At 37.2% G+C, this 24,702-nt stretch overlaps 1 protein-coding gene across 12 annotated transcripts in view; it reads right to left on the bottom strand.

The window, feature by feature from the left end:
- KDM6A (lysine demethylase 6A) overlaps positions 1-24,702 on the bottom strand; it is a 208,808-nt gene that overhangs the window by 105,437 nt on the left and 78,669 nt on the right. For all 12 annotated transcript variants that reach the window (XM_064573951.1, XM_064573955.1, XM_064573959.1 and 9 more), the window contains exons 4-5: positions 19,530-19,579; positions 3,511-3,569 (exon numbers count right to left, since the gene is read on the bottom strand). In XM_064573951.1, coding sequence (XP_064430021.1) covers positions 3,511-3,569; positions 19,530-19,579 — 109 coding nt within the window. The remainder of the gene's footprint in view (positions 1-3,510; positions 3,570-19,529; positions 19,580-24,702) is intronic.

Below are 24,702 nucleotides of genomic sequence, written 5' to 3'. Positions count from 1 at the left end.
TTCACTTGTACTGTGTTAATACTTCAATGTTTCTAATCTCACCTCCACCTCATTCCCCTAACCCTTTTTAATGTCAACAATAATCACTATATTTCCTTACCAGGCCTATCAATTAGATTTGGGAGCTTAATTTCCAAAATCCTATGCATACAGCATAGAATTATGTATCTCTTAAATTTGCCACCGTAAGACCCTTCTGATATTGATCAATGGGAATACAAAAGGTTGCAGGCTAGAAAGAGAGGAATGATATGAATTTTCAGATGGATATATTTAGAAGTATGGCTATAAGCTATAATAATTTATTACTGTATGTATTTCAATTCCTCTCACCCAAGGACACAGGTTTCTCACTATAAGGCAAGAAGAAACTCAGTTCAAGGTACCCCAAGCAATGTGCCCCCTTCAAGAGCAAGAACAAGTGAAGGCATGGGCGTGCATTCATGCACCTGTAAAGGAATGGCTGTATAAAGACTGGTTCTAGCTCTCTGATGTTCCTATTTTACTTTGTGCTTCTGTATCTTTCCCCTTCTGGGCATCTTTTTTAACTCTGGTCGCACAATACGGAGTAAAATCAATAGTAAAACTGAATAATCATCGTAAGTACAATGAGGATGTTACAGTTGCTCTACTACTTTCTGACATGGGCTCCTCCAAGAAGAGAATGCAACTGAAAACTGGAAAAACTGACCAAATAACAAGTGATCTAGAAGCTAACCCATAAAATCAACTCCAAAAGAAACAACGGACAGACTATAGCAAGAAACAAGGCAAACAAGTTAACAGATAAAACTATACTTAATAAAATTGTTCTCAATAATATTAAGTCACTGTCACCAACCCCAACACACATGTTGGTTGCACACATTATCACCAAATACTTATTAACTTAGCAAACGCCAACAGACACCATTACCAAGTATCAAATTTTACTTAAACTACAAATATACTAAAGATAAAACATTCTGAGACATCCTAGGCAGATCCTTAGAGCTGACAATACAAAAAAGGGCATAACATACTCTTCTCTAGAAAATTTTTTCAACATATCCCAAAATTTCATGTAAATAATTTCAGGGAAAAGAAAAATGCCTGATCCCAGCAGTTAACAGCTACTACAAATAAAACCAAATAAAACATACAGTCTTAACCTAAGGAAGTTCCTAACACTTAAGGCTGTATTCTGAAACTCACCAAGCAACTACTCCATGCTTTCTAATTCTGCAGCTGTTCAAGAAATAGCAAGATAAGTTAAAGGATGGGACACAAGAGTTTGTGGAAAAAAACATCTGACCAGCAGGAGAGAAAACATATAGCTAGGATGGATTCAGACAGGGTGTGAAATATGTCATTTTAGGAAGCAGCTAGAGTTGAAACTTAAGACGTGAGAAAATGGTGGTGACCAGGACAGGATCAACAGACCAGAGGGCACTTGTTAATTCAGACACTGAATTGTCCTTTTATCATTCAGTTTCATTTCTTAGGTCAACTGGAGGATACAGATATCATATACAGATAAGGAAACATATGATATAATGTTCCACAGCTACAAGTCTCCTAAGTTGACATGGTCACGTACTTAATGAAAGTAATCCAATTTTGAACTGATGATGGTTTCACTTCATTACTGATTTTACGTCTCTATCTTCAATCTACAGGGAGCTCACATGTTATCAAAGGTAGGTTAAAAACCGCTTGTGTGTGCTATACATGTCCATTCCTAAACTGTAGAGTTCCTTGCCTCAGGTTTCACATAAATTACTTCTGGCTAGCCATAAAGAATGTACCAATCTGCCCAGGAGAACAACTGCGAAAACTGATTAAAAAAATAACTACCTGTCAATCTTCAAACCTGGGGACACAGTACAATAGAAAAAACATTAGACTGGGGAATCTGAACATAACCTCGCTTCTGCCACTAAACAGTTACATAATATTCAGTTACACACACACCTTGCTTTCGTTATCTACAAAATTAAGGGAATAAACTAAGTTCTCTAAAACCACTTCTGGTTCTGAAAGTTTAGAACTGTGTATTCTATCAATAGGATCTTCAAGAAACTAAGACTCTTTTAAAACAGTCCTAATCTATCCTTGGTTTTAAATATGAAGCACTAGACATGAGGTTAGGAGGCTTAAGTTTAGGATTGCTCTACAGTAATGGATAATTTAAGAGAAAAAAATTACAAAGCTTCTTTATAAAGATCAATTAAAGTTTTGTAAAGTTTACAAACAAAATGAGTGATCTGAATGATTACAATACTCTATATATACACACAGGTATTCTCTAACAATGCAGTGCTTCCACAGATGATCAAAACCCAACAGAACCAGAAGCAAAGAGGGAAGAAAAAGCACACAGAAAAAGTCATCCATGTCTACAGTTTCACCTTTAGGGAAACCATACTGAATCACTGCCAATACATATTTTAAAGCTCTGTAATAAATACCCAGGGTGCCCAACAGGTACATGACAGCGTTATAACCTTTGGTCAAAACCTTGCTTTGGACTCTCACAGCATTCGCTCAGGTTAAAATTATGGAGAACAAAAGAGACTCTGACAAAATTGGATATGCTTCAAATAAAAAATGTCTGGAAAGGGCTTTATGGTTTACAAAATATACATTATCTCATCTGATCATCAAAACTCTGTGAAGTAGAAAAGGCAAGTGACTACAACGCACTTAAAAAAAAAAAAATCACACACGCACGCACGCACGCGCACACACACACACACACAAGGAAAACAGACCTAGGGAGTCTATTTAACTCAAGATCAAATTAAGGGACAGCGCTGAGACCAGAATGCCTATCTTCCAACTCAAATTCTATGTTAATTCCATTGGAGAACATTATTATCTTGTCTCATAAACAAGAAAAGCAACAAGGGGGCAAAGGCCATAACAAAAGGGCCCTACACTTTACAGTTTATAAGATCTTATATATTCCTATCATATTTAATCTCTGACTCGGAAGGTATACCATTATTCCTATTTTATAAATGAGAGAATTGAGAGCTTGTAATCTGGTGCCTGCCTAGTTACTGGAAATTAGAAAATACTAGCGCACACATACATGTATATTGGGGTATGTGTGTTGGGGGGGGCGGTAAGCAGCCAATCTTGTCTAAAAGTTTGAAAAGGTAAACATACTGGTCATCAATGATCATTTACCCACAGACCTTGAGATGTGAGAGCATAGTCATTCTCCAGTTCAAATAATCTGGGGACCACTGGTCCATAATGAGTGAGAAATTCCAAAAGCTTTCCAATCTAAGCCTTCTTTAATCAGAATCTCATACTATATTCTTTTATAAACATATACAACTCTAACAATCTAAAGTGAGTCAGTATCTCTGAAGGAACAATCTAATCAACTCGAGATTACTTAAAACTGTAGGCTTAGTGACATTAAAATACTTTGTATTTATTATACATACACACACAATATCAAACAAAACAAGCCATTTACTAGAAATAATTGGAGTTATTAGTTTTATGTCAACTTACCACTGAAATGCATTGTAATGGAAGTAGACCAAACCAAGACCATATAAAAAGGCAGCATTCTGTAAATAAAAGGAAAAAGAGACTTAGGAAAACCATTTAACTTGGGAGAGATTCTCTGGTTTCTTTTTAATCAAACCTGCCCTGAAATTTTTTAAAAAAAAAACTGTCAGCAGAATTCCATGGGAACATCTAAAATAAAAACCTATTATTCAGGAATAAGAAAATGTTTAGATTATGGTATCCTATTCTCTCTTGCTTCCATCTGTATTCTTTCTCTGGTTCTTTGCTTCTTTTTTTTTTTTTTTTTTAAGATTTTATTTATTTGACAGAGACAGAGATAGCGAGAGCAGGAACACAAGCAGCGGGAGTGGGAGAGGGAGAAGCAGGCTTCCCCTCGAGGAGGGAGCCCGATGTGGGACTTGATCCCAGGACCCTGGGATCATGACCTGAGCCGAAGGCAGACGCTTAACGACTGAGCCACCCAGGCACCCTGGTTCTTTGTTTCTTTAACTACATTTAATTTTATGTTCAGTGCTGCCAGGAAGGTAGTTACAATGCAAAGGAAATGCACAATATAAACCTAGAACAAATTTTAGTGTTTAAAAAAAAAAACCCACACATGCTAAAATGACACCAGCCATTTACATTTGGGGCTTTAACATCAGTGATTCCTGGGGCACCTGGGTGGCTCAGTCAGTTAAGCATCCAGCTCTTGATTGCGGCTTAGGTCACCATCTCAGGGTCCTGAGATCCAGCCCCGCTTGGGCTCCCCGTTTAGCAGGGAGTCTGCTTGAGATTTCTCTCCCTCTCCCTCTGCTTCTCTCCCCACCCCACCGTGCCTGCGCTCTCTCTCTAAAAAATAAATAAATCCTTAAAAAAATGTAAAAATAAAAAGTAAATAAACATCAGTGATTCATTTTTTAGTACAAAACAGAAAGATGCTTATCCAGACTCATTCTGACCTCTGGCCTCCAAATAGGAACTAGCTAGCTACTCCCTTTTTTCAAAAAGGGCAAATGTTTGAGTATCTATTACATGTTTTGCCAACACATAAGCAAATCTGTTTTGGTAAACCTTATTTGTTTAAAAATAATAATAAAGCTTTCACACTGATCCTTGTGAAGAAATTTCTACAAACCTATATTCTAAAACCTGAAAATTTAAGACTTTTAATAAAATGCTTCTTGCCATACAGCCTTGGGTTTTATTTCCCCAGAAGTACACCCTGAGACAGAAGGTTTTAAATATAAGTAGTTTATCTGGGAAGTTGCCCTAGGAAATACCAATAAGGGAGTGGAGAAGTGAGGCAGGGAAGGGAAGGACGTCAATGAAGGGTGCGATATGGCTGGTTATACAACTGGGACTGAATCCTGCTGGGGATCTTTAGTAGACAGCGTGGAACATTCCTAAATCATCTTGCCCTAGGTGTGAAGGACTAGAGTACTTATCCCACAATTGCTATCAGTCACTGGTTGGGGGGGGGGGGGAATCAGTGATGTTTAAAGTGTAAACAAAAGTGTAAACAGCTGGGTGACTTTTTGGCCTGCAGTTAATTTTTTTCAATACTAAACTTTGTTCTAGGATTATATTGTGCACTTCCTCTGACTTCAAGTACCCTTCTGGAAACACTAAAAAATGTTTAAGTATATCTTAGAATGTAATAAATACGAAGATTTAATTTCATTAAATCCTCATTACCCCCAGCTTTCCAAATGAGAAAATTACATACTACGGGAGTATTCATAGATGTGGGGATTCACACAAAGGTCTCAGACAACATCTATCTCAAAAGTTGATTATTTAAAAAAATTTTTTTAATTTGCTTGGAACTGGGTTTAATCAGGATCATTCATTTATCACCCCATCCCCCACCCCCTGAAATAATTTGAGCATTTACTAGGTGTCAGGGACAATACTCAAGGGTTGAGCAAGCCAAACTGATAAAAACATACTTCCCTGCTGTCAAGAAGTATGCAACCTAGTCTGTGCAGGTGATGGGGAGTGGGGAGAACAGTGATATTCAGAATGCAGGAGTAGTTAATTCCAAGTCATGCAGTGTTCGACCCAGAAAGTCTAGATCTGAAAGACAACTGTCTTCTCAGGTGAGAGAGACTGCAGGGAAGGGAGCACAGCTGATTAACATCTCTCACGGACTGAGGGAACTACCAGAGAAGGTGGGGTGGGGTGTGGTGGAATTTCCGGAGGAGCATTTCTGCTTTCAAGAAATACCTGGCATCTCCCAATAGTCCTTACTTTGTTCCTAGCTTATCCTTCCCACTCTAGGAAATCTTACCCTATCCCTGCCACCTTATAAATTCTATCAATTATTCAAGATCTATTTTAAATGGCATCTTCCCCATGAAGCTCTGTTGCTTCTCCCACCTCAACCCAGAAGTAATCTTTCCAACCTCTAAATTTGGCCCCTGCACAATGCCTCTATCCTAAGACATTATTAATAGTAAGAACTTAATTTAATGCAAAATGCTAATATCATCATTTCTTTTTGAAGGTTCAAACAACTCTATGAGGTGGTGGAGGGCTTCCTTTATAGAATAAAGAAACAAGGATCAGAAAGATTAAACAACTTGCTCAAAAAGACAGGTACTAAGTAGTGGACACAGGAACTGAATCTAGACCTGCCTCCAGGGTTCACTCTTAACTACTATATTTTTGTTATTTGTGTACTGACTAAAACCCCATCTCATCAGACAAAAATGCCACAAAGGCAGGAATGCTAATCATGTGTGTATCCCGTTATCACCCAGCACAGTGCCTTCTACACAGCAGATGCCCAAAGGTTTATTAGTAAATTGAATCACCCAGTATTTAAGCTCAGTTATTAAACTCAGCTCCCTAGATGACACAGAATTAGTATGAGGAACAGTTCCTATTAACCAGGAGCTTATATATCTCAGCAAGGAATTAAATCTCATTTTTCCGTTACAGTAAACCATGTAATTCAAACTTTTATTGAGCATCTATTATGAGTCATAGCAGAGTTATCAGCACTAGGAAGACAGGAGTGAGCAGACAAAAATCCCTATCCTCAATGAATTTACGATTTAATGACAAAAGATTATGAAATTAAGTACATAATAATACATTCCAAGCTACAACCATTTAAGAGTTAATGAAGTATAATAAGGACTAGGAAAACAGGTAGTACACTTGGGTACTGTTCTCAAGGATAGCTGGGAAAGGAGAAGGAAAAACAAGCCATCTCAGCCAGAGGTTCTAACACCCATCTTTAGAAACAGTGACCTGGAGGTGTGAATGGCTACATGCTCTTAAATAAATGAATTCTTTCCCAATATACAATCTCACCACAAATGCCAATAGCATCCCCACGAGAAACAAAGGTTTATGGAAAAAGATGACCTGAGCCAAGGCATTGATATGGAAATTAATTTAAATAAGATGTAGTCATTCTTCAACCTATACTATGAAGAGTTAGGGGAGTAACTTTCTGGGAAATGTACTATTTAGTAAATATACTCCTGCTTCAATACAAATCTTTAGAGGTTAGAGTATCCATACCAGGAGTCAGCAAACTATGGCACACGGATGAAATCCAGCCAGGCACCTGTTTTTGTAAGTAAGTTTTACCAGAACATAGCTACACCCAACCATTTACTTATTGTCTATGGCTGCTTCCAGCTCCAAAAGCAGAACTGAATAGTTGCAAAAGAGAGACTAACAGGCTTACAAAAAAAGCCCAAAATATTTACTATCTGGCCTTTTACAAAAGAAGTTTGCCAGCCTCTGACCTTGACTGTATTACAGTACCCATCACAACCCCAAATTAAGAAATTATAACCTGATGACATTGCTATCAACTTACACTGAAGGTTCTTATAGTGTGTCTACAGTAAAGTTATTGTCACGGATGTGGTTCATTAAGTTAGCAGTTCACCAATACCAGAGTCCATAGTAGTGTTTTCACTGATCCCCAACATAGCTCTTTTTTCTTTTTTTTAAGATTTTATTTATTTATTTGAGAGAGAGAGAATGAGAGACAGAGAGCATGAGAGGGAGGAGGGTCAGAGGGAGAAGCAGACTCTCTGCTGAGCAGGGAGCCCGATGCGGGACTTGATCCCGGGACTCCAGGATCATGACCTGAGCCGAAGGCAGTCACTTAACCAACTGAGCCACCCAGGCGCCCCCCCAACATAGCTCTTATAGAAACTCCTCGGGGCGCCTGGGTGGCTCAGTCAGTTAAGTGTCTGCCTTCCGCTCAGGTCATGATCTCAAGGTCCTGGGATCAAGCCCCATGTCCGGCTCTCTGCTCAGCAGGAATCTGCTTCTCCCTCTACCCCTCCCATCCTGCTCATTCGCTTGCTCTCTCTCATAAATAAATAAAATCTTTCAAAAATGAACAAAGTTGGAATGCTGGCAACCCTTTAATTAGAGCAGAGCTGGCAGGTACTGAAAATAGCTGAGAGCTGTGACTGTACAAGACTGGGGATGTGCCTTTCTAAGGAAGAGGATTAGGATGCAGGTACTCATGTTTAATTTTCTTAAAATCGAGACTACAGCACTCCCGCTAGTAGTGCAGCAGCCAAGCTGAGAGCTTTTCTCTTTCCTAAAAAGGTTGTGATTATATTCCCATTATCTAGAAAAAAATTTAAGTGAAACAGTAAGACTTTCAGGTCATACAGACATAATTGTAATTCCCTTATTAGCCAATTAACATGAGTAATTTGTATTACTAGTACAGTCTATTTTGCAACAACATGTACCTTCCCCCTTACTGTTTTCTATCCTCTTAGGATCAGACAAAACACATTTCTCAGCCTCCCTTGCAGCTAGGAATGCTCAAATTACTACATTCTCACCAGTGAGGTATGTATGATCTCATGATTCCCTTAAAGGAAAGTGTTGTTGCCCTGTTTCCTCCTTCTCTGACCAGTTCCTCAGAATGCAAAACCAGTTCCAAGGCATAAGAAAAAGACAACTCAAGAAAGGAAAAACAGAGACCAATTCCAATTATGAACAAAAATGCAAAGATACTGGGGCACCTGGAGCATCCCAAGTCTGCTTGGGATTCTCTCCCTCTGCCACTCCCTCCGCTTGCACTTGCTCTCTCTCTCAAATATTTAAAAAAAAAAAAAAAAAAAAGTAAAGATATTACATGTTAGTGACCCCAATCACCAACAATGATAAAAACTTATTACCAATTTGAACTTACCTCAGAAATACAAGATTGGTTTAAACAGAAAAAATATAAAACTATCTCAGTGGCTGCAGAATAAGCATTTGCACACAGAAGAAAAATGCTGACATTTAAAGTGGTATTTTTAACAGTTGGCTTTTGGTAAAGAAGTTCCTTTTTCTTCTTAGTTTGTTATTTACAAAAAAAAAAAGTAACTTTAAGTAATCATACTTAATGGTAAAACATTTAAAACATTCCCTTTAAGAAGGGAAACAACAAATGTACTCTATCACCTCTTTCAATCAATACTGTGCTGGCATCCTAATTACCACAATAGCAGGCAAAAAGATAAAAAAATTGGAAATAACAAAATAACCATTAATTACAAAGGCAGGATAGTCTACATAGAAAATCCAAAGTAACATAGTCAAATTAGCCAAGTTAGTAAAAGTTAGTGAAACTGCTCAATAAATTTAACATATAAAAGCCAACTGCATTTCTATATATAAGCAGAGATTTAAAAAATTAAAAGGACATTTATAATAGCAATAAAGCTGTAAAATATAAAATATACCTTATAATATGCACAAGAACTTCATGGAAAAATGACAAAATTTTATTGAGAAAGACAGTAGTCTCTTTACAATGAGGGTTTTTTCTTTTTAATGTACAAAGTCAATGCAATTTCAATCAATCTGAAGTCATTGTGTTTTATTTAACTTTAGGACTCTAATTTCCAGCACTACAGAAACTGACTCGATATTGAACAAATACTGAAACAAATCTAAGCCTCCAGATCTGTGCTACCTGTTGTAAACCCATTTACCATCTATCCGGCCCTTGCCTTTCTTTCCGCAACTTGAGTCCTATACCCCCAACAATAACCCTAGGCTCTAAAACAGGAGTCCACAAACTATAGCCAGTCAAATTTTTTCTTTTAAGCCCAAGAGCTAAAAATAATTTTTATATTTTATAATGGTTACATTGTAACTGATTAAATATCTACAAAACAGCTGATGTTGTCTCTTGGCCCACAAAGCCTAAAACATTTACTATTTCATTCTTTTAAGAAAGTTTTTGGACCTCTGCTCTAGACCAAGAACTTGAGAATTCCCTAAACACCTACTGATTGTACTTTCACATGCTGGCTCAGTTCTCTTCTTGGAAAGCCTCTCCAGGTCTTCTAGCTGGAAAACTGCCATTAATCCTTCCCTCAAATTGAAACTTCTCTGTGGAGTGTTTCTAATCCCCACTCAGACTTTCCCCCACCCTTTATTCAAAGACACACACTTCCACCCCCCTCACAGCCCTCAACACCTCCAATATATCACTTACCAAAAACATATGCTTATTTGTGTCTCCCCTCACAAGAATATGGGCAACTTGAGAGCAGGAACTATCTTACTTACCCCGTGTATTGCCAACAAAGCCCTCGTCTAGGAATGTAAAAGCCGGTTAGTGACTGACATAACTACTGTAATAGAAAAAGTCACTGAAAAGTCAGAAGATGAGTGCTGATTCCACGAGTTCCCTAGTTTCTGCAACTTTTTATCAATGGTTCTTTCAGATAAGCATACTACTGTAATTCAAAAGCTTTTCTTTCTTAAATTCAAGTGGGGAAAAAAAGGGGAGAAAGGGTAGGTTTTATGCATTTTAAAAGTTCACAATTATAAATAAAAGTTTATCAGAATTGTTTAATAAAGTATACTTAATAGAAGTCATCAGGAAGCAACAGAACTTCCTCCCATTTTAACATGTAGCTTACCATCTTCTATTTGTATAATCAAATACATAGCAGCATTAACAACATACACACAATTTTTCATTCCTACCTTTCTACTTCATACTATAAACCATAACAGCAATTTCTAAACTTTCCTGACTCATGAAAGACCTTAGGTTTTGCTGCTATTGTTGAAGGGGATCAGGACATGGTACTCCAAAGTATGCCACTTTGGTGTAAGAATTATTTTGGGCTGAAGGCATCTGAGTTCCTCGAATCCCTCATATGTTAAAAGCAGAGCCTCCTAAAAGAACCCAAGTGTCATAACTCCCTCCCAGAGAGGAACTCTGACTTTGTCACAAGACTATCATATCTCCCATCTAGTCTCCTAAGGGCTCATTTATTTTCCGAAAAAAGCTGTTTTCCTGTAAGTGCCCTTTCTCCCTCTCATCACCTACTAAGTTGTTATATAGCTCCAAATTCTAGCCACCCTTGGAGTTACTCATCACTGAGTTCTCCCACAGGTATATATGCACTGCATGTGTAAACTGTTTTTTTTTTCCCTCCTGTTAATCCGCCTGTTTTAAGGAATTCATAGGCCCTAGCCTAAGAACCTAAGTAGTCAGAAGAAAGATTTTCTTCCCTACATTTTTTTTCAATTATTATGCCATTTCTTCATGGTAAACAGTTGTTGAGTAAATAAGCTTTTATTATTAGCCAGTATTACAAAGCTATTTATTATAATCACTAATAGTAAACATGTAATGGCATGACAGAACAGTCATGAGATGACTGGCAAATTTTCACTATTTCAAAAATGACTCATTTGTTCTGAACTAGGTAAGAAAAAGTATGATCTCTCAAGAAATAAAATTTTTAATTACATAATAAACACCCTTGAGTTTTGAAATGTTAAAGATTAAAATTTAATTATGGATTACAGATCAATGATACCTAATTGTTCATTCTGAATTCCAAAAGCCTCTAACAAAAACTAAAGGTGATCATAAATCAGCCACCAAAATTCTTTGGGTAGGAAAACCCTGACTTGAACTGAACTGACAGGAAGTCTTTATTTACTTATTACTTAATATAACGAATCATACTATCACTGCAGAGATATAAGTATGCTATTGCCACAGGGGATATTATGTAATACAGTAAATGCATTATCATCTTTCTGAAATCCCCCCCCACAAAAAAATCCACTCAACTATGCATAATTCTGCATGCAAGAATTTCAGGTGAAGAAATTCTTCATCTGGGGCCCTATAGAATGGTGAATCACTTTATTTTTTAAGATCTAATTATAGAGGACAGGTTTGAAGAGATGCAGTTTGAAGAAAGAAGTGCAACTAAAAGATAATTATCTCAGTCATATTTTTTTAAAAAAATCAATCATATACTTGTATTCTTCAACTTACAATACACTGTGGGTATAAATCACACAAAATTAGACAAAACTACAAATATAAAAAGTTAAACCTAAAAATCACTGTCATGAATATGAATTCTGATCACCACCAGCCACTGGGTAAATACTCATTGGCTCACAAATAATACTGTTACATTGTTTAATGATGTTTAGAAAACAGAAATTAAAGTAAGTAGCATTAATGTCTTTAAGTGACAAAATCTGGTACAAATCCTTGAATCCTGAGAGAACCAAAAATGTCTACCCCCAAACTTAGCCTGGACCTGAGAACCTAAACCACACCTGAAAGTCTTTTTTTTTTTTTTAGATTTTATTTATTTATTTGACAGAGAGAGACAAAGCGAGAGAAGGAACACAAGCAGGGGGAGTGGGAGAGGGAGAAGCAGGTTTCCCGCTGAGCAGGGAGCCGGATGCAGGGCTGGATCCCAGGACTCTGGGATCATGACCTGAGCTGAAGGCAGCCGCTTAACGACTGAGCCACCCAGGCGCCTCCTGAAAGTCTATCTTAAAATGACTTTGCCAGTCTTCTGTTTTCATTAGCATTACTTTACTTTTCCATGCCTCCTGCCCAGGCATATAGTTTGTCCATTATTATAGTAACCATCAATTCTTCAATGAAAAGCATCAAGAATAGTTTGAGGCCCAATATTCTTTGAATCCCTTAACTCAAATTCCTTGCCTTGCTATAATCACCATTTCTGGACTGTTACATTTGTAGAGATTCTTACCCAATCAAGCTCCCAAATTGAAAGACCTTTTTTTTTTCTATGTTATGTTAATCACCATACATTACATCATTAGTTTTTGATGTAGTGTTCCATGATTCATTGTTTGTGTATAACACCCAATGCTCCATGCAGAACGTGCCCTCTTTAATACCCATCACGAGGCTAACCCATTCCTCCACCCCCTCCCCTCTAGAACCCTCAGTTTGTTTTTCAGAGTGAAAGACCTGTCTTAAAGTTTCAATTCTCAATCAATTCTGACCTTACCTTTTCCCTAGGATACCAACAAAGCTTTGCAGAGGTGGTGTTCTCCTTTAACATGGTAAGCAATAAACTCTGGTTTGTGTTCTTGGTATTTGGGGAGTCAGCTTTTGACACCTGGGAGGATCTCAACTTTCCTGTTAAGAACTCTGTACAACTAGGGGCGCCTGGGTGGCTCAGTTGGTTAAGCGACTGCCTTCGGCTCAGGTCAGGATCCTGGAGTCCCGGGACTGAGGCCCGCATCGGGCTCCCTACTCAGCGGGGAGTCTGCTTCTCCCTCCACCTCTCCCCCTCAAACAAATAAACAACAACAACAAAAAAAGAACTCTGTACAATTAGAAACTACCAATGATAAATTATTCTGATGGCTAATTAGTATTCCATGTATTGGGCATCCCATAATTATGTTCTCTTATTATTCGAAATATCTAAAGTTTGTTTTTTTTTTTCTTTTTAAAGATTTTATTTATTTATTCATGAGAGACAGAGAGAGAGAGAGAGGCAGAGGGAGAAGCAGGCTCCCAAGGAGCAGGGAGCCCGATGCGGGACTCAATCCCAGGACCCTGGGATCATGACCTGAGCCGAAGGCAGACGCTTAACCATCTGAGCCACCCAGGCGCCCCTACAGTAAGTTTTTAAATAATAAATTTTTCATTAAGTTTTCCTTATTATATGTAGGTAAGATTAGAGGGGAGTTCCACTGCAGGCAATGGTAGACTAATCTGTTTTGGTCTTAAATCCCAATTCCCTCTTCTACCCAAGTAATTAGAGCTAGAAAAGCTGGACAAAATATTGTTTTAAATCTGTCTTCAGGCCTCAGACAACTACCAGAGCATCAAGAACTTGCAAAGTTACAATCAGTAACAGCCAAAATTCATTAAAAACCAAATGTCCTTCTACAATAAAATGAATAAACTGTGGCATATTATATAGCAATGGAAACAAACTACTGCAATATACAACTGCAGGGATGAATCTAACATATACAGTACTGACTGAAAGAAGACAAGACTTTAAAATATGCTGCACGATTACATTTTTATTAAGTTCAAAAGCAAGCAAAATGGTATCAATACGTTATCACACTACTGCTTCCAATGAAAGCTAATAAGTAAGATGACACTGGTGAAGACTCTCCTAGAGACAGTAACTATAAAATAACTATAGTTTTATAAAAACTATAAACTCTGGTTTATAGAATTTATAATACATAAAATAAAGCAGCTAACTAAAGGCACTGAAGAGTAAACAGAAACAGGCAGATTCTAGTGGAAAGACGTGGTAGTATGAATAGTGGCCCCCAAAATGTCTATATCCTAAATCCCCAAACTGAGAATATTTACTTTACGTGGCAAAAGATACTTTGCAGTTGTGATTAAATGGACTATTATATGGGAAGGTTATCCTGAATTACCCAGGTTAGACCCAATGTAATCACAAGAGTCCTTAGTAAGAGGGAGGCAAGAAAGTTAAACGCCAAAGAAGGCAATATGGGGACAAAATGCAGTAAGATACAGGGTCATGAGCCCAAAAAATGTGGGCAAACTTCAGAAGCTAGAAAAGGTAAGCAAACAGATTCTCCAATAGAGTCTCCAAAAAGAACAAGCCCTACTGACAACTAGATTCCCCTAAGACGCATTTGGAACTCTGCCTTTCAAAACTGTAAGATAATTAAATTTGTGTTTTTAGCCACTAAATTTGTGGTAAGTTGTTAAAACAGCACTAGGAAACTAATATGAAAGGCCATGCTTAGAGGAGGAAAGTTGTATGGGCTGAGTTCCATTTTCCCAGCTATTAACTTGCTGCCAGGCATAGCACATGTTTAAGTGGGTCACTAGTAGAAAAAGCACTCTAATACAGAAAACCTGAAGACTGGAAGCAGAAGAAATCACAACCCACTAAATAAAGGGAAATTCCAGAAAAGAAAGAGGCAGAGAATTCTAAATTCTGTCTATCCACATGTCTGACTCCTGTATGCAAGTTACAGACTTACAGCTAAGTTAAAGACAAAAGATCTAAGTTGATATTTAAGTTGCCACCCGAAGGAAGCTGAGTTTGCAGTTGGAGTCCAATAAAGATAACTGCCTGATAAAAGAGAAAGGGGGAGGGGGACCTCCCTAGAAGAAAATAATAGAACCAAGAGTTAGCATAATTTTCAGAATGTCCAGTACCTAACACAAAATTACACAACATACAAAGATTCAGGAAAACAGAACACATTCTCGAGAAAGAAGAAAATCAACTGAAACCAAACCCAAAATGATAAAGATGCTAGAAAATGGCAGACAAGAGGCACGTGGATAGCTCAGTTGGTTAAGCATCTTCCTACGGCTTGGGTCATGATCCTGGGATCCTGGGATCAAGCCCCAAATCAGGCTCCCCGCTCAGTGGAGAGCCTGCTTGTCCCTCTCCCTCTGTTGCTCCCACCACCACCCCCCTGCTTGTGGGCACACGCGCTCTCTCTCTCTGTCAAGTAAATTTTTTTAAAAAAATTTTTAAAAAAAGAAAATGGCAGACAAGGATTTTACAGTTGCTATTCTAATTATCATCAACAAAACATGCTCATTATTAAAAAGACAGGAAATCTCAACAAAGAAGGAGAAATGATAAAAAGAGAACCCAATGGAAAATCTGTAACTGAAAAATATAACACCCGAAATAAAATTCAGTGGATTGAACTAATAATTAAATGACAACAAAGGAAAGAAAAGAATAAACTTCAAAATAGAAAAATTATCCAATGTGAAGACCACAGAGAAAAGGAAAAAAATAAGAGCGCTTCAGGGACATTTATATAAAAGCAAATTATCTAACCTGCATGGAATTGGATCCCCAGAAGAAAAGGAAAGAGAATGAACAAAAAATTATTTGAAGAAATAACAAAAATTTCCCCTATTTAATGCAAATTCAAAATGCTCCAGCAAGATAAATATGAAGATGATCATGCAGAGATTTATCATGATCAAACTATAGGAAGCCAAAGTAACAAGCAAATCATGAAAGAAGTAAACAAATTGTGTTCAGGGACAGTGGTTCAATTAAGAGCTGATTTCTCATCAGAAAGAGGAAGGCAAGGAGGTAGAACTTCACTTTAAAAAGGCAAGCCAAGCCATAATTCCATAACCAGCAAAAATGCCCTTTAAAAATGAAGTCAAAAAAATATTTTCAGATAAAAGAAATTCATCTCTGCCAGATCTTTACTATAAGAAATGCTAAACGAAGTTCTTCAGCCTAAAAGAAAATGATAGTACATGGAAATGATTCACAGAAAGTAATGATGAGTGTCAGAAATGGTAACCATATGGGTAAATACAAACCATTACTATTAACACTGTAATATATGGGTCTGTTCAAAGCAAAAGAACATCATCTTGTGGAGTTAATAATGTAAATTTAATAGAGATAACAACTACCATATAAAGGAATTGGATGGGTAAGAAGTGGACTTAATTGCAAACTTCCCATATTTTATGTAAACTGATACAATATTAACTGAGACTTGATTGTGAAAAACTTAAGGTATATACTATAATCCCAGTGAACGAATAATGAAAAGAAGAGCTGAAATGGACAAGAGGAAAAGTAAAGTGAAATTGTAGAACATACTCAAATATCAAAAAGGGGTAGGGAAAGTAGGTAAGGAAGAACCGTAGACCAAGAAACTGAAAGGACAAACAGAAAAGGAAAAATCAAATTAAAGATGCAAACCCAATCATATAAATGAGTACATTACTGTGAATGATTTAACAGTGCAAGTAAAAGAACAGAGATTTTCAGACTGCATAAAAAAAGCAAGACCCATTTATAAGTTATCTATAAAAGACCTGTAAATATAAAGATACCAACAGGTTGGAAAGAAGAGGAAAAGGATATATCATGTAAATAACAAGCCTAAGAAGGACAGAATGTCTATATTAAAATGAGACAAAGCACATGTCAAGACAAAAGGGATTACCAGAGGTAAAAATAATATTTTATAATGACAAAAGGGTCAATTCATCAGGTAAAAATATCACAAATGTATATGTACTAGTAAGAAAACTTCAAAATGTATTTTTTAAAAAAGGGCAAAATTAAAAGACAATTCCACAATCATAAGTGGTAACTCTCAGCAAATGACTAAGATAAAAACCATCAAAGATAGAAATTTGAAAAACACTATCAACTGCCTTTACCTGATGTTTACAGCATAATACAAACAAATGCAAATCCTGTGGCTGTTTTCAAGTGTTAAACCAATAAAAAAGTCTTAATATATTTCAAAAGAATGAAATCATACAAAGTATGTTATACAAATAAAAGAGAATTAGAAATCACTAACAATGAGGGGCGCCTGGGTGGCCTAGTCGGTTAAGTGTCTGCCTTTTAAGCGTCTGCCTTCAGTTCAGGTCATGATCCCAGGGCTCCCTGCTGAGCACTCCCCCTGCCTGTGTTCCTGCTCTCACTGTCTCTCTCTCTGTCAAATAAATAAAATTTAAAAAAAAAAAAAAAAAAAAGAAATCATTAACAATGAGATATCTAAAATAACCCAAGTATTTTGAAATTATATAACATGTATCCAAATAACCCATAGGTCAGAAGAAAGAGAAAGTAGGAGACATTTTCAAATAAATGGTAACAAAAATACAAAATATAAAAATTTGTGGGATACAATTAAAGCAATGCTAACAAAAATAGACACCTTTAAATACTTGTATTAGGGGGAAAAGACAGAAAATCAATCATCTAAGCTTCTACCTAAATAAGAGAAAATTAAACACAAAGTAAGCAGAACAAATAAAGACAATCAGGAATGGATGAAATATAAAACAGAAAAATAATACTGAAAAAAGAAAAATCCATGGAACAAAGATTTTTGCAAAGATCAATACAACTGATAAACCTTTTAGCCAGGCTGATCAAGAACAAAAATATCAGGAACAAAAGAGGGTATACTTCATTACCAGTTCTAGAGTTATTAAAAGGAAAACAGAGTTATAACAGAAAACAGCAAATCTGAAAATTATTGTTGGGGAATGCCATCGAAAAGAACACTTGCACAGTATATGTGACTAAGCCCAGTTAAGGCCTCTTTATAAACTTACAAGACTTGGCAGGTGGGGTTCAGGGATCCATCCATTCGTCTTGCTGCCACCCAAGACAAGCCTCATCTGTAAGTTTCTTTTGCTTATTAAAAGTGCCATCTACCAACCTGGAGTGGGCCAGCCCCTTTCACTGGTCTCTCCCTGTGTTCTGAATACAGGGACCAGTTTCAGATTTGTTCTTTCAAAGGCACAATTAGAGGGGTCGGGGGGGACGGAGAGCAAGCCACAGACTGTGAGAAAATATTTCCAAAACACATATCTGACAAAGGGCTTCCTCCAGAATATGTAAATAGCCCATACAACTCTATTAAAACAAAAAAAGAAGTTAAAAATGAGCAAAAGAGGGGCACCTGGGTGGCTCAGTCGGTTAAGTGTCCACCTTCGGCTCGGGTCATGATCCCAGTGTCCCAGGATCGTGTCCCAGGATCGAGCCCCGCATCGGGCTCCCTGCTTGGCGGGAAGCCTGCTTCTCCCTCTCCCACTCCCCCTGCTTGTATTCCCTCTCTCGTGTTCTCTCTTTTATTTCTTTGTAGTCAAATTCATGAGTCTTTTCCTATTTTGAGCTCTAGGACAGGTTTTTTCCTTGTTCCCAGGTGTTAGAAAAATTCACCCACATACTCTTTTAGTACTTGAATGTTTTTTATTTTTATTTTTTAATTTAAATCTCTGATCCATTTGAGATTTAATTTATCCTTGATTTATAGTGTGAGGAACATTTATCTTTTTCCTTATGGTTAATTATCCCAACACAATGTACTGTTAAAAAATCTATCCTAAAAATACCCTAAAAATCTAAAATGGCAATTTAGATAAAGAAATCCCACTCTTCAATAAACTTATGCTTAAAAATAAATATGGGGATGCCTGGTTGGCTCAGATGGTTAAGCATCTGCCTTCGGCTCAGGTCATGATCCCAGGGTCCTGGAATTGAGTCCCACATCAGGCTACCTGCTCAGTGGGGAGCCTGCTTCTCCCTCTCCCTCTGCCTGCCGCTCCCCCTGCTTGTGCTCTCTATCTCTCTGACAAATAAATAAAATCTTTAAATAAATAAATAAATAAATAAATAAATAAAAATAAATATGACGTGAAGATTAACTGCCCAGGTAACTTCATGAACTGCTTAAACTAAGAAAATGGATGACTCACAGTTCTTCATTTAGGTACGTCTTTTAAAAAATGGTTAGGTTCACCTGTCCTCAGAGCTCCAATTATAGACAGACTGTACTAAGAAAGATTTCTATTATAATTTTCCCATTGTTTCTTGCCTTTTCAGTCTCAAACACCCATCTTATACATCCAATAAAAGCCTTCTTTTATTCCCAGGTAACAACTTAAGACAAAAAACAAACAAACAAAGAATCATTTTGTTGCCATCTGGTTTTACTTGCTTTTACATTCTTACACTTAGGATCATCTTTGGCTAATAAACTGTGTCAGAGTAATCTATCTCTTTTAATAAAATACAAGGTGGTTCATACAAGATAATACAAAGAACATTTTCCTTTCCAAACCTCTTTCCTTACAGTGTTTTTAAAGTAATTAACAAAACCAAAAAAAAGGGAACAATTCATTTTGAGCATAACCAGTAGTAATTGGCCCAAAAAATAAACAGGAAAGAGACATGCAAATGTTCACTAACCTTCCAGTAGTCAGATTGTAAACTGTAGTACCTCTGGTATGCAGATAACGCTGAAAGAGGGAAAATAAGTATGAGTCGCAATCACGTCCCATTTCAAAATCAGTAATACAAGTTTTAAGAAATATCACAAGCTTCCCATCATACCCACCACCTTCCAACAGAGAGTGGTATTTAAGACCAAACAATCTAGAAATCTGGGGCCTCCCCCTCCTCGTAGTCAGACATAGCAACAAATATCAAATTCACAGGAGTTCAAAGATATAAAACTGTTCATATCTCAGACCTAATCTTGAACAGATCTAGGCTACCTCTTGAATCAACATGACCTTCCTCACAGACCAAATCTGATAAAAGGATTAAGATTTTCCAACTCTACTTCAGAATGTGATGAGTTATTTGTTCCCACAAGGGATCTCACTTCTAAGAATGACCAAGAGCTCAACCACCTCAAAGAGCAAAACCAGTATGTCTTTTGTGATGTTTCCTTTCATATAACCAACAAAAAAAATCCAGCCCACAATTAATTTACTCCAAATTAATTCCAAAATAGGGCATCCCATACCCCTAAAATATACCACAAGGCATAAAAGGCTGTGAAAAAATTTATAGTTCCAGTCAATCCAAAAACTCAGTGAGGAGGTTAAAAAACAAACTAAAAATTATATACATACATTAGAATTGGTAGAGAGAGCCCTTTTTAAAAAACTGTTGAGTGATAAGTAAGTCATGGGGATGTAATGTACAGCATAGTGACTGCAGTTAATAATACTGTATTGCATACTTGAAAATTGCCAAGAGAGTAAATCTTAAAAGTTCTAATCACAAGAAAAAAATTTTTTAACTATGTATGGTAATGGATGTTAACTAGACTTACTGTGCTCATTTTGCAATATATACATTGAATCATTATATTATACAACACCTAAAACTAATGTTATATATCAAGTATACCTCAATTTAAAAAAAGGCTTAAAATTTTCAAATAAAGATTTAGTAAGTGCAAAATTTTATAATGATAAAAATGGGGGGAGATGCAAATTAGTATTTTCTAGAACTGCATGTGTAATGCTTTCATAGTGTTTATTAGTGAACAGCCAAATATATGTGAATACAATGCAGAGAACTTTCTAAACATGTTCAAATTAGAGAAGCATTACCTAAAAACATCATCATATATCTGAACAAGTAACTTATTTAAATAATGTTCATCTTTTTTGGCATAAAGATGATGCCAACCAACATTTAGAAATATGTCCAGTTCTAGTGAAAAGTTGATTGCAAACCATCCTGCATTTTCTATTTCTTCACACATGATTATTGTTAGCTCATAAAGGTCACTGATTAATGATCTTCTAAAAAGAAAAACAATCCAACTTACCATTCTAGCTGGAAAAGAAGAGTCAAACAAGGTTTGTGTCCAGAAATCATCACTGATTTATAAATGACAGTCATGGGAAAGGGATTCTACCTCTACTGCTGGATGGGAACAAGGAAACCTATATAACACTAAATGCCACAACAAAGGAACTATTCTTAGTATGAAGCCCATAGAAGATAGCAGAGGAAACAAATGGAAAGTAGCTGGATACTTCTAGACCTCAAACTAGGCCCAGTACACAACTCACCTATGAAGTTCCAGTTATGGGAGGCAACCAATTTGCTTATTATTTTAGCTAGAATCAGGTCTTTGCTTTTGTACCTAAAATCATCCTAACCAATAAAAGTCAGGGTCCCTAACAATTTGGTACACTCACCATATTAAATCTAGACTGCCCTTTCAATGATGTTCTAGGATTCCAACAACCTTGGAAGGCATGTTTCTAATAACCTAATAATATATATTATATGACTTCATAAAATTCCCATTTTAGAATTGGGAGGAGCCCTTAAAGAGATAGTATGGTGTCCTCCAAAGTAAATGAAACATGAGGTACAAGAAGCCTATGTGACTATCAGCTGGGAGAAAGATGGCATCCGTACTACTATATGGTGAACCAAGAAATAAATATGAACCCTCAAATTCAAAGTCAAAAAAGTAAATGCTCCAAAGTGCAAGTACAGATTTGTAAATGAGACATTCCTTCCATGACCATTTGTTACCTTTCCAATTATACTTTACCCCATTAGGCCTAGCATCCTATTTTAAGAAAAGATCTTAATGTATTTTATGATTCCTAATCCAAATAAATCATTAAATTTAACTCTAAAGACTATAAGTACCCATCACCAGGGTCTCTCTAGGGAAATCCTTCTAACCAAAGCAAAGTCATCATTTCAAATCTCTAAGCCAGTTACGTACCCATGAAAAAGAATTCCCAGTCCACTGTAACTAGACTTTTCTAAAGTCCTTAACAGAGAATAAGGGAAATCATTTGTTGGGACATCCTTATAATGCTTAAAACCTTTTTCACAATGACTGTAGCATATTATCTTACTGGGCTCTTCCTTCCCTAAATCATCTAATCTTCACTTTGTGATCCCTGAGTTCTCTATTGGTTCAAGAAGTCCTTCTTCATCCCACTAGGAAATCTTTTTAAAAATACTTCAGGCAAGATTGTCCTTTTCTTTTGCGACTTGTTCTTTTGCTTAACAAAGAATGGTGTACCCAAACATATTAATATCCACTCTCTATCAACGAATTTCCAAAGCTCAGATCTTTTTAATCCTGGGAAACAACTTTATTTATTAACAGACTTCAAATTATTTTTTCGTAATTTTGAGATTTTGTTTTTAAATAAACCCATTTAGTCTTTTAGATAAAAAATAAAGATTATTAAAAAAGCTAGGTCTAAAAAAAATAAATGCAAAAGATAATGAGAAGCAAGTTAAATTTAACTATTATAACAACTTAAGTGTTCTGTAATCTTTCTCACACATCTCCTTTATTTTGCCCTTTACCTCATGAAGATAGAAGAGGAGGAAACAAACAAGGAAATTATCAAGGATAAAAGAATCACCCATACAGAAGGGAGAGGGTACTACACATAGTCATCTGTCCTTTAACTTCATAATCGTGCTATACAACTTTTCATATATGAAAATGGTAAAATTAAATAATAATGGTTAATAGTTATGATAAGGAAGGGAAATAGACAAAAGTGGCAAAAATTTAAGGAAATAGGCAGTTTTATCATTCTACTAGTGCTGTAAGTATAAATTAGTAAAACTTTTTTCTAGCATAATTTAGCACTGTCAAAAGTTTTAATACAGTTAACCCTTGCACAACACAGTGGAAAATTCACACATAACTTTCAACTCCCCAAAAACTTGCCTACTAGCCTACTGTTGACCTAAAGCCTTACCCACAACAAAAACAATTAACACATTTTGTATGTTACATGTATTATATACTGTATTCTTATAATAAAGTAAGCCAGAGAAAATAAAATGTTAAGAAAATTCTAAGAGAAAATACATTTACAGTAGTGTATTTATTGAAAAACTTCCACACGTAAGTGGACCTTTGCAGTTCAAACCCATGTTGTTCAAGGATTAACTATACACACACACACACATTTTCGCTCAGTAAGCCTACCACATCAAGGTATTCCTTCTAAAAACATAAACATGGATGTGTGCAAAGATTTAGCTACAAGAATGGACAATATAGTGATTATGTTAGTACCAAAAAATGAGAGAACTAGTCTACACATCCAACAGAGAATTCTTCTACCTATAAGATACTATATAGGAAATTGAAATGTTATGAAGTGGGTTTCTCAGATGGAGAAATTAACATGATAGACCAGGTTAAAGAAAGTTGCAGAGTTTAACTCAATTTTCAAATGTTGAAAATTTATTATAATAGAAAAGTCTCCAAAGATCTGCATCAGAAATGTTTAAAAACAGAGGGGCGGAGGAAGATGGCGGAGGAGTAGGAGACCTGGATTTCGTCTCCTCTCAGGAATTGAACTGGATAGGGATCAAACCATTCTGAACACCTACAAACCCAAGAGGAGATCGAAGAAAGGAATAGCAACAACTCTCTCATCAGAAAAGCGACCACTTTCTGGAAGGTAGGACGTGCGGAGAAGTGAATCCCAGGCGATATTCAGGAGGATAGACGGCGGGGAAGGGGCTTCGGTCAGCCGCTTCTGGCAAGTGATAGAACCACGGAGCACAAAGTCGGAACTTTTAAAAGTCTGCTCCGCCGAGGGACGTCACTCGGGTGGCTAAGCGGGGGGTGGAACCCTCCGGGACAGTGTGGTCTCAGGACCCTCGGGGTCACAGAAAGACCGGGGGTGCCTGAGGGTGGCAGAGCTCCCAGGGATCGGAGCGGGGAAGCCAGCTGCAGAGGCGGAGCCCAGGCGCGGGCTCTCAGCTCGGGGTGGCCATAAACCGTGATCCGCGGCACCGTCGGGCCCCTGCTCCTCCAGCAGGGACCCAACAAGCGGCAGATCCGGGGAGACTCACCTTCTTCCCCCTGGGAGGACAGGTGCGGGAGCGCACCACAGGGACCGGCAGGGTTTGGAGACTCCACACGGGGTCGGGTGCCAGAGATAGAAATGTGCGGTCATAGGCCGGGTGAGCACAGAGTACAGCTGGAGACTGGGGAGACGGGAGTGACTGACGGCTTTTCTCTGGGGGCTCACCGAGGAGCGGGGCCCGAGTTCTCGGCTCCTCCGGGGCGGAGATTGGGAGGCCGCCATTTTCACTCTCCGCCTCCAAAGCTGTACGGAAAGCTCGCAGGGAACAAAAGCCCCGGAGAGCAAACCCGAGCAGATGACTTAGCCGGGAGGGGGCAAGGGCGGGGCACTTCCGCCTCCGGCAGAGACATTTGGAAACCACGGCAACAGGCCCCTCCCCAGAAGATCAGCGAGAACAGCCAGCCAAGACCAAGTTCACCGATCAATGAAAACAGCAGAACTCCAGCGCTAGGGGAATACTGCACATAGAATTCACGGCTTTTTTACCATGATTCTTTAGTCTTTTAAAGTTAATTTTCTTTTTTTTTTTAACTGTTTTTTTTTTAATTTTTCTTTTTCCCTTTTCCAACCATCTTATCAATCCCTTTTTTTAAAAAAACATTTTTATTTTTCATTTTTAGAGTCATATTCTATCCCTTCATAGTAGTTACCCGTATTTTTGGCATATATATATAAGTTGTTCTCTCTTTAAAATTTTGAGATAGTTTCTTCTAACAGATTAAAATATACCCTAAATCTCTAGTATA

This window comes from Mirounga angustirostris, unplaced genomic scaffold (genome assembly GCF_029215605.1).
Source record: "Mirounga angustirostris isolate CCGP_5_RB_7025 unplaced genomic scaffold, mMirAng1.0.hap1 SCAF_11, whole genome shotgun sequence".
Classification (NCBI taxonomy): Eukaryota; Metazoa; Chordata; class Mammalia; order Carnivora; family Phocidae; genus Mirounga; species Mirounga angustirostris.
Note: the sequence above shows the minus strand (reverse complement) of the source record. Positions and strands in the feature narration are given on the sequence as shown.